Here is a 12,567-nt window from a genome sequence, read left to right as displayed (position 1 = left end):
AAGGAAAAGAAAAATAAACCAAAAGACATCAAAATGTCTCAACCTTACCATTTTAACCCTTTTGATCTACATATTGAAATCCAATAAAGTTGATAAGAATGCTCTTGAAAGTTGTAGTAGTAAATGCCAAAAAGATGAATAGAAGTAGACTAGATCCCATAACATTTTAGATGTCCTCCACTTGTTCTCAAAGATCCTTGCATTTCTTTTCCACCTTACTATCCAAATCAATGTAAGACGAGATTTTCCATAGAACTTTGACCCTATTCGTGCTCCCCAACACCCCCCTAAAAGAAACGATCAGCATGTCACAAACACTTCTAGGAGGAGCCAAACCAAGTTAGTCTGTCTAAGTAGCTTATGCCATGAATCTAGAGTCACTGGATGGTGGAAAAAGAGGTGATGTATCGATTCTTCACTACTCATACATAGAGTGCAACAATCTAAACTGAGGGGTTTGAAAAGTCTTCTAACTTGAAGCACATCATTAGTATTAACCTTCTTGTTGGCCACTAACCAAGAAACGCCTTGACCTTTGATGGAGCTTTTGATTTCTAAAATGAAATTCGCTGGAGAGAAGAGAACTGAAGTTGATTGATTAGATAAAGCTAGGAAAAAAGATTTGATCGAAAATTAGCTGGAAGGTGAAAATGAACAAGCTCTCACATCTTAGGATGATGGTGATATGTTAACACTATTGAATGGACATAAGTCTTTCAAGATACTTCATCTCTGAATTAGTGAGGGTTCACCAACAGTTAAAATTCCCAGTAAGAGGGGGAGAAAGTCCAAGGCTAGATGAAATAAGAGAATTTTGAACTGGTGAAACTTTGTAAAGACTTGGAAATTGCAAAGCCAAAGATTCTGATTCTTCATCTTCTTCTTTCATCTTAGTTACACCAGTGGAATCAGAAGGATGTTATAACTACTTCAGACAATGTTTATAACTTTTAGTTTACACTATGTTGCATATCATGGAGACAGTTTAGTATTTGACCAGATGAAAGCTTCTTCGTCTTTCTCTCCTCCTCCTCCTCCTCTTGCTATTTCATTATTTATTTATTTTTTTTTCTGGGTGTTGCTAGTTCTATGTCACACAAGGTGGAGCAGAAGGATGTTAGAAGTTTTAGTTTACACTATATTGCATGTTAGGAGACAGTTTAGCATTTAACCAGATGAAAGATGCTTTTTCTCTGTCTTCTTCTCCTCCTCTGGACATTTCACCACTTTTCTTCTGGGTGTTTTGCCCTTTTTCTTTCGATGCTTCTCATTCTTCTTCTTCTTCTTCTCTGGATGATTTCCCACCTTTCTTGGGTGTTTTACCCTTTCCTTTTGATGCTTTTCATTGTATCCCTTCTAGGTCAAGTCTCCTTTACTCTGTAAAATAAATGTCATCTACTTAATTTTCGATATAGTTTCAATTCTAGTTATCTTTATTTTCCCCAATTTCTTTTGAAGGATGTTACAAGCTTGGTTTGCAGGATGTCTTATATCATGGACACAGTTTAGCAGTATGTTCCTTGCCATTGACACAGTTTAGCATTTAAGCAGATGGATTCTCCTTCCCCTGGATATTTCTCCTGATATTTACCTCTTTTCTCTTTTTGGTGGTTTATTTTTCATTGTTTATTTATTTATTTTATTTTCCATTCTGGTTATCTTTCAGACTCAACAACTCTTGAACATAATGTGGCTGCTGACATTTTCCTTTTTGCTAGGGAGAGAAGAGCAGAATTGCTTGCAAAGTGGAGAGCTAAGGGTGGTGTCTTTTTAATCGGCTATAGTGCATTCAGAAACTTATCCCTTGGGAAGAATGTGAAAGATCGCCATATGGCTAGAGAAATTTGCTATGCCCTGCAGGTGATTGTTGTTGACCTCAAAATGTTGTTAAATAATATTCCTTCTGAATTTGAACTAATAGTCATATGGATTGATTTGGGGTTTAAGTTATCCATGTTGAACTTAACCTGTAAATTTCCACATTTTTAAAAGTAATTAATTGGTTCAACATGTTATCAATTTGATTATTTTAATTGTTTTTAATATAAAAATTACCTTTTCAGTATGATGTATTTAATTCCATAGAAGTTAAAAGAAGCACTTCAATGGCTTTGTAAAATTTTGGTACCTGCAAATTAGGAATATATGGTTATGGAAATTATATATGTAAATATTCTCCTTCATTTATTGCATTGCTGATGAAAAAATTCAATTGCTTGGGCTCCATTTTGATATTGGAAGGAACAAAGGGGAAAGAGGGAAATGATAAAATAACTTTACAATGAATCCCTTGCTCAAACCATTTTCATCATTTTCTTTCCTTTGCCTTGTCCTCTCTAATATTCAAACAAAATCTTTGTGTGCCCATTGGAAGAGGACACAAAGATCATGGTGGAATAGTTCTTAAGTTTATTCTTCAGGCCTGATTTTAGATTCAGATAAGTTAGGATCTCCTTTCTTACCATTTTATTTTTGTGTATGTTGCTAAATTTAGCTTGTATGATGTGGGTGTGCAACATTTCAGTGTGATGTGTGAATGTTCAGATTTAAATTGAACTGGCATCATTATAGGAAAATTATGTAGAGAAATGCTATTATCAGGGATTGTTTAATTGTTTCTGTAGTTTTGGCATGTGACTTGTCTATTTAGATGTTTCAAACCAGTGTGAAGTGAACAAAGATTGATGATACCGCTGCTCTATTATGCAGTTTCAACAACTTTTACTCAGTCACAAGTTTGAAATTAGTAGAGTATCAAACATAGAGGTTGATTCTCTGTTTTGTATAATTGAGTTTCTTCAATACATTTTGCTTCATTTATCTTTTATTTTGGCATATCCCTGTTTTATTTCTAGAATGAAGGTATCAATTGAATATGAGATTTAATTCTATTTGCGAAAATGAGAATCTCCAAGTCTAAGGCTTGCTTAAGGTTTTGTCAATAGTTGATGTATTATCTCATATGGCATGTTGCTTTTTGGAGACAGCAATGGAAGGGGGACTAGAACCAAAAAACCCCCTAGTCCACGCCCACAGATTACAAAGGAAAAACGATTTACACCCATGAATTGATTGCTCTTCATTTTCAAACGCCCTACTATTTCTTTCCTTCCAAACAATCCAAAAAAGGCACAAGGGAGCTGAAAGCCACACTTTCTTCCTTTCCTTTCCCACACAAGGCCCAAACCATCCCAATAACGCCTCTCTAACTGAAGAGGGGAGCACCCACGAAACCCTAAAGAGGGAAAAAAGTAAGCTCCATAAACTTCTGGCCAACCCACAATGCAGGAGAATGTGATCAATAGACTCTTCCTCTGCCAGACACAAATAACATCTATTAGCCAAGGAGAACCCTCTTTTCTGAATACGATCCAAGGTTAAGGCCTTTTTCCACGTAGCCTCCCAAGCAAAAAAACTCACCCTCGGAGGCACCAAAGAATTCCAAATAACTCTTGTAGGAAATTCTTTTAGTCTTTCCGGTTCTAATGCCTTGTAAAGAGACTTAACAGAAAATCTTCCGTTCTTTGCCTTGGTCCAAATTACTTGATCTTCCACATCACTATAAACCCTCCTCCCTTGCAACCTTAAGAGAAGGTGCTTTACCTCGATCACTTCCCAATCATTAATCCGCTTAGAGAACCTAGGAGTCCACACTCCCCCTCCAGAATGGCTCCACACATCCGCCACCCAAGCCTCCTTATCCAAGGATATAGCAAATAAGGAAGGAAAAGAAGTACACAAAGGATCATCTCCACACCACTTGTCCTTCCAAAATCTAACCCTCTTACCATTTCCCACAGAATAAACCAAATTGTCACCTAACACATCCCAACCTCTCCTAATCGCTTTCCACAAACCAACCCCATAACTACCTCTCACAACACGGGACCTCCAACCACCCTCTTCTTCCCCATACTTTGCACTTATAACTTGCCTCCATAAAGCTTCCCTTTCCACCGCAAAACGCCAACTCCACTTACATAGGAGAGCCTTATTTAGCAACGGCAAGTTCCTCACACCCAATCCACCCTTTCGTTTATCTGAGCAAACAATAGACCATTCCACTAAATGAGGCTTCCTTTCCATGGCCCCACCACCCCAAAGAAAGTCCCTTTGGATCCGTTCCAATCTCAAACTCATGCTCCTTGGCATCTGAAACAGGGACATACAGTAGATAGGCATGTTGGATAGAGTGCTTCGGATCAAGGTCATTCTACCCCCCTTGGAGATATACTGCCTTTTCCAAAGAGAAAGCCTCTTCCTCAGCCTTTCCTAAACTCCATCCCAAGTTGCCACCTCCTTGAAACGAGCACCCAAGGGAAGACCCAAATAAGAAGGGAGTTGGCTAACCTTGCAACTAAACTCAAGGGCCAACTCCTCTACATTCTCCACTCTTCCCACCGCGATGATCTCACTTTTGTCCAAGTTCACCTTCGACCCCGACATGGCTTCGAACCACATAAGAAGCCAACTCAAGTAGGACACCTGATCAATGGAAGGCTCACAAAAAACTAAAGTGTCATCCGCGAACAGCAAATGAATGATCTCCACTCCCACACCTCCTCTACCACTAAGCTGCCATCCCGGCAAAAACCCTCCCTCCTTCGCTCTCTTCAACAAACAACTAAAGGCCTCCATGACAATCACGAACAGATAGGGGGATAGAGAATCCCCCTATCTCAAACCCCTAGAACTTTGGAAGAATCCTGAGGACGTTCCATTAATAAGGATGCAGAAACTGACAGTCCCAATACACCACTGAATCTAGCTGATCCACTTGGCTCCAAAACCCATCATTTCCATCAACCAAAGAAGAAAACTCCAATTCACATGGTCATATGCCTTCTCAATATCCAACTTAGAAAGGATGCCACCTCCCCCACTTTTCTGCATCGAATGAATCGCCTAATTTGCAATCAACGAGGCATCCAGGATTTGCCTTCCCTCTACAAATGCATTTTGGGACTTGGACACTAACTTACCCATCACCTTTTTAAGCCTATTAGCTAACACCTTTGCTAACAACTTATAAAGACTTCCCACCAAGCTTATAGGCCTAAAGTCCTTGAGGTCTTCAACTCCTCCTTTCTTAGGAATTAAAACCATAAAAGAGGCATTAATGCTCTTAATGAACTTGTCCTGATCATGAAAGTCCTTGAAGAACCCCATAACTTCCTCCTTTAGAAAGCTCCAACTGAATTGCCAAAATGCCATTAAGAAACCATCAGGACCAGGAGCTTTATCCCCATTGAGGTCCGAGAGAGCACCAAACACCTCTTCCTCAGAAAAAGGAACCTCTAACAAAGCTGCAGTTTCCTCTTCCAGAACCCCAACCTGCAGCCCACTGCACCTGGGCCTCCACTCATCTGTTTCCGACAACAGAGAGTGGAAAGCCTAAACCACACCATCCTTAATGTCACGTTCTTCTGATACCCACGCCCATTTATCTTAATCTTCACAAGGGAATTGACCCTCTTATGTGCATTGACCATTTTATGAAAATAACCAGTGTTTTTGTCACCCTCCCTCAGCCATAACTCTCTAGACTTTTGCCTCCATGATGTCTCTTCCATTATCACCCACTTCTTATACTCCTCCAAAGCCTGCTTTATGAGAGTTTGCTCTTCAGCAGTTAACACCCTATCCCCTTCTATTGAATCCTAAAACATCATCTGCTTTAAAACTGATTCTTTTCTAGCAGTGACATTACCAAACACTTCTCTATTCCAAATCTTCAAGCAGGCCTTAAGCGCTGTCAGCTTTTCAAACAGAGTGAAACTGAAAGAACCTCTGAATTGGAAGCCCATCCACCAATTCCTTAACAAATCCTTAAAACCTTCTTCCTTCAGCCACATATTCTCAAACCTGAAGGGGGAAGGCCCCTTCCTCGCTCCTTCACAGTCCAACATAATTGGGCAGTGGTCAGAAACAATTCTGGGTAAAAGACTTTGAACTGCCCCACTGAAATAATACTCCCACTCCTTTGAAACTATAAATCTATCCAACCTTGACTGAATCTGGTTATTCAATCCACCCCCCCACGTGAAAGGCCCCCCTTGCAAAGGGAGATCCCTTAATTCCAAATCCTCAATGATTTATGAAAATCTTCTCATTGCTGAAGACAGTCTTGAAATACTGTTCCTCTCTCCCAGAAATCTAATAACATTAAAATCACCCCCTAAGCACCATGGGTCCTACCACAATCCCCTGATTGTCCCCAACTCCTCTCAGAAATCTTCCTTAAACCTCCCAACAGCAGGGCCATACACCCCTGTAAAGACCCAGCAGAAGCCATCCTCCACATTTTTAAAGCGACAGGAAACTGAAAAACTACCTATTTCCATTTCAATCAGCTCTAAAACTCTACTACCCAAAAAACTAACACCCTCCCTGCCATACCCCGAGAATCAAGAGCGCCCCACTCCAAGAATCTACCCACCCCCAAAGACCGAACCAAACTACACGACATACTTTGGATTTTGGTTTCCTGCAGACAAACCAAATCCGCTCTCTGAGCCTTGATTAGAGATTTAATGAGTCTCCTTTATCGCTATCATTTGCCCCTCTCACGTTCCAGGAGAGAATTCTTAGCTTCATTTACTCTCAGAGACTGAACCCCCACTCTCTCGAAATAGAGCTCTTCCATGCCCTGGACTTTTAAAATTAATGGAACACTCCAACCTTTTAAGTTCCCTTTCAGACTTTGAGGATTCAACTTTGACCCTTTTAGCCCCAGACCTCCGATTCTTCTGATCTTTCCTCATGATCCATTTCTTGAGCATGGTTAGAATTTCCTCTTCACATCCCGTGGTTGGCATTCCCAGAAAGTCACTAAACTAGGCAAGGCAAGAGGACTTCCATTCCCCATCTGACTCCGCTCCAAACACAGGCTGTCTCAAAGAGTTGCTTTCATCGAGACTCGTCTCGCCGACCACAACTAGTGCCCTTTCCTCCCCGGAAGAGGCTGCCTCAACACTTCTGTCAACAAAAACCATGTTCAGGGGGCTAATGCCCGCATCCACTTCAACCATCTCCGTTGCCGATCCCCAACCGCGACTTTGGAACCCATTCGCCGCTCTTTTCCGACAAGAAATAGATGAAGAAGAGAAGCCCTACACCCCTTGAGACAGCAAAGGAAAGGGAATAGAGGAATACCTTGTCGCTTCAGCCTGGAGAGCTTCATCGGTGCCTAAGATCCAAGCCGACGTCGACTTGAACCACTCCAACGGGACAGTCGCTGCTGCGCGATCGTCCCCCGCGAGGAGCCCTAACGGACTATCCACCCCCAATTCTACCCTCCACCCCTAAAAGAGAAGGGCCTCTCAATTGGGCCCGACCCAAACCTCCTCTATCTTCAACCGTGGGCCCAGATCCCCTATTGTCTTTTTGCAATTCAACTGGGCTTTCCCCCACCGGCCCACTTGCCCCCTTTGAATCCCCTGTAACCACCAAACAGACCCTCCTGCCACCGCCTTCATAATCATCCCCGCTTGCAACTGCTTTTTGAAAACAACAGTCCCATCCTTCACCAAAACAACCACTCTTCCCTCCAGAGCTTGACACTTCTTCCCTACCAGTCTGCAATTGGAAAAGGTCTTTCTCCACTCCCATACTCGCGTGTGGACCACCACCGTCGTCACCTCTAACCTTTGACTCTGGCGACCCTTCATTGCAACTTCTCGGAACAACCTTGGAAAATTTCGGGGGGATTTCCCACCACAACTGGATGGAGTAGCACATAGACTCGACCACTAGCTGCGAGGAAACGGGTAGACTTCTCCCATTCAACCTCACTAGAATCCTAACCCACTGTATTTGAACCGAATTCACCGATCCTTCATCCATTGCTACGAAGCCCCCACAACAGTCCCCGATTTTAATGAAGACTTCACGGCTCCACAAATGCAAAGGGAGACCCAACACTCTCACCCATGCCTCCTTGTAAGACCCCTCCTTTACCAAACACCCAGTCTCGTGTTGCCATCTTTCCAAACTGAGAAGTCTCTCCTTGAACCTCCTAGGTCCTCTCACCAACACCCTTTCTGCCTCTAAAACATCCTCAAACTCAAATAGGATTAAAGACCCCCCAAAAATATACACCTGCAAGCCAAACCTCAGTTGCCAGGTACTTCTAGCCCACATTTCCAAAGCCCAAACCTCTGAAACTAAGAAAGATCCCTCCCTAAACTTCCCAACCAAGCACTTCCTAAGCTTCTCTTCTTTGCCTTGCACAACTCCTTCTCCAATCTGCAGACAAATAGTTTCCTCCGCCAAACATTCATTCTTTCTTACTACACTCACATACGAAATTCTCCCACTTCCATTCTTCTTACTTTCAGCCTTCGGACTGCCCCCAATCTCAACTTGTGGATCCACCTTTTCCTCAGAAAAAGGAACAACCCTGAGCGACCTTAATTTCTCAGCCAATATGAACCAACTCCCATGGTTTCCTTTTCCTTCCGGGAAAACCAGAGAGAAACTCTTTGATTCTGCCATGACCACCTTGCAGAATAAGAACCTTTCAGCCCCATTCTCCCGGCATTCCAGCCTGAAAAACCTTCCTCTCTCCTTCCACCCTTTACTTCACCTCAGCAACTCAAAATCTCTGCAACAAGCTTCCAGTCCTGCCAGAAGGTAGCGTAGACTGAGCTCCCTAAATCTGACCCACCTGGAGTAACCTCTTCCGCGCTCCACTATGACCCCTCTCAGTCTCCCTCCAAGCCCCTCAACAAAGATATCAAAGGACTTGGACTCCACTGCAAACCACCGTTTTCCTTCTTCTCCCATGTTTGCAAAAGGCCCCTTCATTTGTTTTGATAGGGAAACAAAAAATTATATTAACGATGTGAATATAAAAAAAGGTGCACCAAGGTATACGAGATGTATACAAGGGCACCAAATAATGAAAAAGGGAGAAAGGAACTTCCTTCTCGTTATCTAGATCACAACCAAACAATAGACAATAAATTCACATCCATTGATCCTTTAGTGCACAATAATACAAAGTACAAAAACAACATTTTGAGAATCTAATCCGACTATTCCTAATTTTCAAATGACCCACTATTTCTCTCTTTCTATATGGTCTAAAATAAATGCAATGGGGTAGCCCTCCATGCCTCCATTTTTTTCCTCTAGAATCCTCTAGTGTCAGCTTAGGAGAGTTGCTTTTACTGAAGACAACAATACCCATTCCACCCTAAAAAGCCAAAATAGCAAGTTCCATAAGATCCTTGTTTTAACACAATGAAGAAGAATTCCCTTGAGGCTAACTTAAGTGGCAAAGGGTGAGGGAGGGTTTGTGGGAGGTTCCATGTTCAAGTCCAAATGGGGACAAAAATTTACCTATAGAAAAAAAAAAAAAAAAAAACAATGAAGAAGAATGTGATAAGTTGATTCTCCTGCCATTATGTAGAGAAGAAATGATTTGCCACAATCCATCCTCTCTTTTCAATTGATCCAAGGTCAAAATCTTTCTACATACTACCTCTCATGCAAACCATTTTTTATAGGGATCCAAGGATTTTAAACCACATTAATTAGGAAAGTTCCTACTCCCTTTGACCACAAAAAAACTATAGAAAGGTTTGGTTGGAGTCCTTCTAAACTAGACTATCCTCACCTTTTCTTTACACTGAATGCTCTTGGATCCTTGTAAGAAAATCCCAAACCATTTCCAACTCCTAATTATGAAATTGTCTTTTAGGTGGTCACATAGTTGCCCTTGAAAAGATATTTGTCAAGTCCTCAACAACTTTTCTATTTTCTTTTGATACTTAGTGGGAGACGGCATAAAAATTCGGTTTGGGAAGATATTGGGTTGAATGGTTGTCGTCTTAAGTTTCAAGTTCCAAATCTTTTCAAAGTTACAAGGACTAGAAATATGCTTGTTTCCTCATTTGTAGATCGATCCTCTTTTAGTTCATCTTGGAATTTCAATTTTTGTTGAAACCTTTCTAATCCTGAGTTTGAGGGACTAACTAGTCTTCTTTTGTGCTTGCTTCATGTGTATATATGTCACTGTCCTTTTAGATGAAAGAGTTTGGTCATTGACTCCCTTAAGATGTTTCTTTATGTGCTTCTTCTACGAAGATGTTGTAGTCCTTCCTCACTCTCGTGCTGTTACTTCTCTTGTTCTTGCTAAGTTAATCTTAAACTAAAAGCCAACCAATGGTTAAGGCTTTTGCTTGGCTCGTGGCAAATAAGAACGTTAATACTAACGACTTGTTTCAGTTGAGGGGGCCTAACAAAGCCCTTAGTTTGGACCATTGTGTGATGTGCTTAAAGAGTATTGAATCAGCCAACCATATATTTCATCACTATGCCATTGCTTTGGTACTTTGGTATAATACTAATCTTGATTGGGTTCCTTTTGGAGGCATAGCAGAGATGTTGGAAATTTCCTTTAAGATCTTTGGAACTCTTCCAAAAGGGAATATTCGTTGCCAGATGGTTGCTTTATCGTTGATTTGGTTTATTTGGTTGGGAAGGAATGCAAGGATTTTGAGGATAGATGGAGATCAGAAGTTGCTATTTGGGACTTGATATTTTTCCCCCTCCTTTCTATGAGCCTCAACCCCCAAGCCTTTCATGAATATTCCATTCTACCTTTTAATACTAGATTGAAAGTGTGCTTGCTACCCAATTAGTTTGAAGAAGTCAATGATATGCGATGGGTAACCTAGGACAAATAGGTATTGGAGCTGTGATTAGAGATCATTCTGATATGATATTGAGAGTTTTCTCTAAGCATGTTGAAATGGGGTTCACCATCGAAGTAGAGACTTTGGCTTTATTAGAGACTTTATGCAGACAAAATCTTTATATTATCCAATCTAATTTTAGAGGAAGATTTTGCCGATGTAATATCTTTGGGTGAAAAATAAGGAGAGGGTTCATAGAAGTGTGACAATTGAATGCACAAAATAATAGATGCTGCAAATGAGTTAGTTTGTTCTTTATCTTGGATTCCTTGTTTAGCTAACCAAGTTACAGATCATTTATCCGAACAAGGAGATTTCCTTTGTTGGAGGTTTCCTTTCCCCTTGAATGTCAAATGATTTTCTCCTATATATATATATAGGTTTGTACAAGAGGTTAATTTTTGTGGTTCTAGTTTTGAGTTACTTCCTACCACCTCTTGTACATCTTTGAAGGATAGCTTATCCTTCTTGTAATTAACAATTGATTGATGAATGAAAATGTTTGTCTTTGATTAAAAAAGAAAAAAGGAAAAAAAAACAAGGTCCCCATTGACCTTCCTAAGAGGGTTGCCTACAATTGTATGATGTGGGATTTAACAATTGAGGAAATAAGGAGAAGGATGAATTAAAATTTTGGTAGCAAGAAATGAATAAAATGATATAAGATAATAAAGCGAGAGAATTGCCAAGCATGCAAAAGGAACTAATGTCATTTAATCACTCTATTTTAGTTTACATCAATCAACCTTTTCTCTAAGAAATCCAAAATTTAATAGGATTCTAATAGCCTATTATGACTCTAATTCTCTAAGAAATCCAAATCTCAAGTTACTTCACTTAAATGTGTCAATGTTTGATTACTTCACTTTGCCTCATTGAGTTTCTCACTAGAAGAAACCATGGGATATCCTTCTTGGCTAAGAACTTCTCTAGTTCCCACATGGGAAGCATCACAAGCCACCTCAAATGCTTTCTTAAAGTTTGGTAGACATAGGATAGGAGGTTTCCCCATCTTATACTTTGTTGAATATAATGTATGTATAGTATACTATCTTTCCTTGTTAATATAGGTCACATGTATGGTAGTTAGGACTCCTAGCCTTGTATATATATATCTCTCAATTGTAAGTAGAGATTAGATGAATGAAAAATAAGGTTTTTCTCCTTTCTCTCTCTCTCTCTCTCAACATGGTATCAGAGCCAAAGGAGAAAACCTAATTTTTTTTCGGTTTAGCCGTGTACTCAATTCCGGCGAACCGTCCAGTGACCGTGTTTCACTCCGGTCCCCTCATTCCCTTCCCGAACCACCCCGGACAACCTCATCGCCGTCGGATCTCTACAACGCCGGCAACCCTTTCCGGCGAATTTTTCCGGCGACCTCTTTTCCGGGCACCGACCACATATTCCGAACCGCCGGAGGCTGATCTACACGCCAGTGGAAACCCCACCGGCAACCGGAGTCTCACGCGCCCCCACGCGCCGATCTTCCCCGTCGGACTGTCACCCACGCGCTGGCGCGTGACGGCGCGTGGCTCACTTTCCGGCCACGTCCGACACCTCTCCAGGCTCGTCCGGCGCCGTCTTGGCCTTCTAGCCCTCCGGCAGTCCTCCACGAGCCCTGCATCTCCACTTTTTTTTCCTGTTTTTGGCTTTCTTGCCATTCCGACCACATCTGACAGGGCTTCCTCTCCATCTCCGAGGCTTGGGTGCTGCTTCTCTTCCTCTCCAGGGCTCTCTTCGATCCAAATACGTGAATATGACCACCAAAAATCAGATCTTTACCTCTGTTCTATCTGGATCTCCTCTGATTACCTCAGAGAAATTGGTTGGCAGTGAGAATTATCTCTCCTGGTCTGCCTCTGTT

At 41.4% G+C, this 12,567-nt stretch overlaps 1 protein-coding gene across 3 annotated transcripts in view; it reads left to right on the top strand.

The window, feature by feature from the left end:
• Positions 1 to 12,567, top strand: part of LOC100244360 (protein CHROMATIN REMODELING 20) — a 119,897-nt gene that overhangs the window by 57,754 nt on the left and 49,576 nt on the right. For all 3 annotated transcript variants that reach the window (XM_010661870.3, XM_010661868.3, XM_010661869.3), the window contains one exon: positions 1,719 to 1,860. In XM_010661870.3, the coding sequence (XP_010660172.1) occupies positions 1,719 to 1,860 (142 nt within the window). The remainder of the gene's footprint in view (positions 1 to 1,718; positions 1,861 to 12,567) is intronic.

This window comes from Vitis vinifera, chromosome 14 (genome assembly GCF_030704535.1).
Source record: "Vitis vinifera cultivar Pinot Noir 40024 chromosome 14, ASM3070453v1".
Classification (NCBI taxonomy): domain Eukaryota; kingdom Viridiplantae; phylum Streptophyta; class Magnoliopsida; order Vitales; family Vitaceae; genus Vitis; species Vitis vinifera.
Note: the sequence above shows the minus strand (reverse complement) of the source record. Positions and strands in the feature narration are given on the sequence as shown.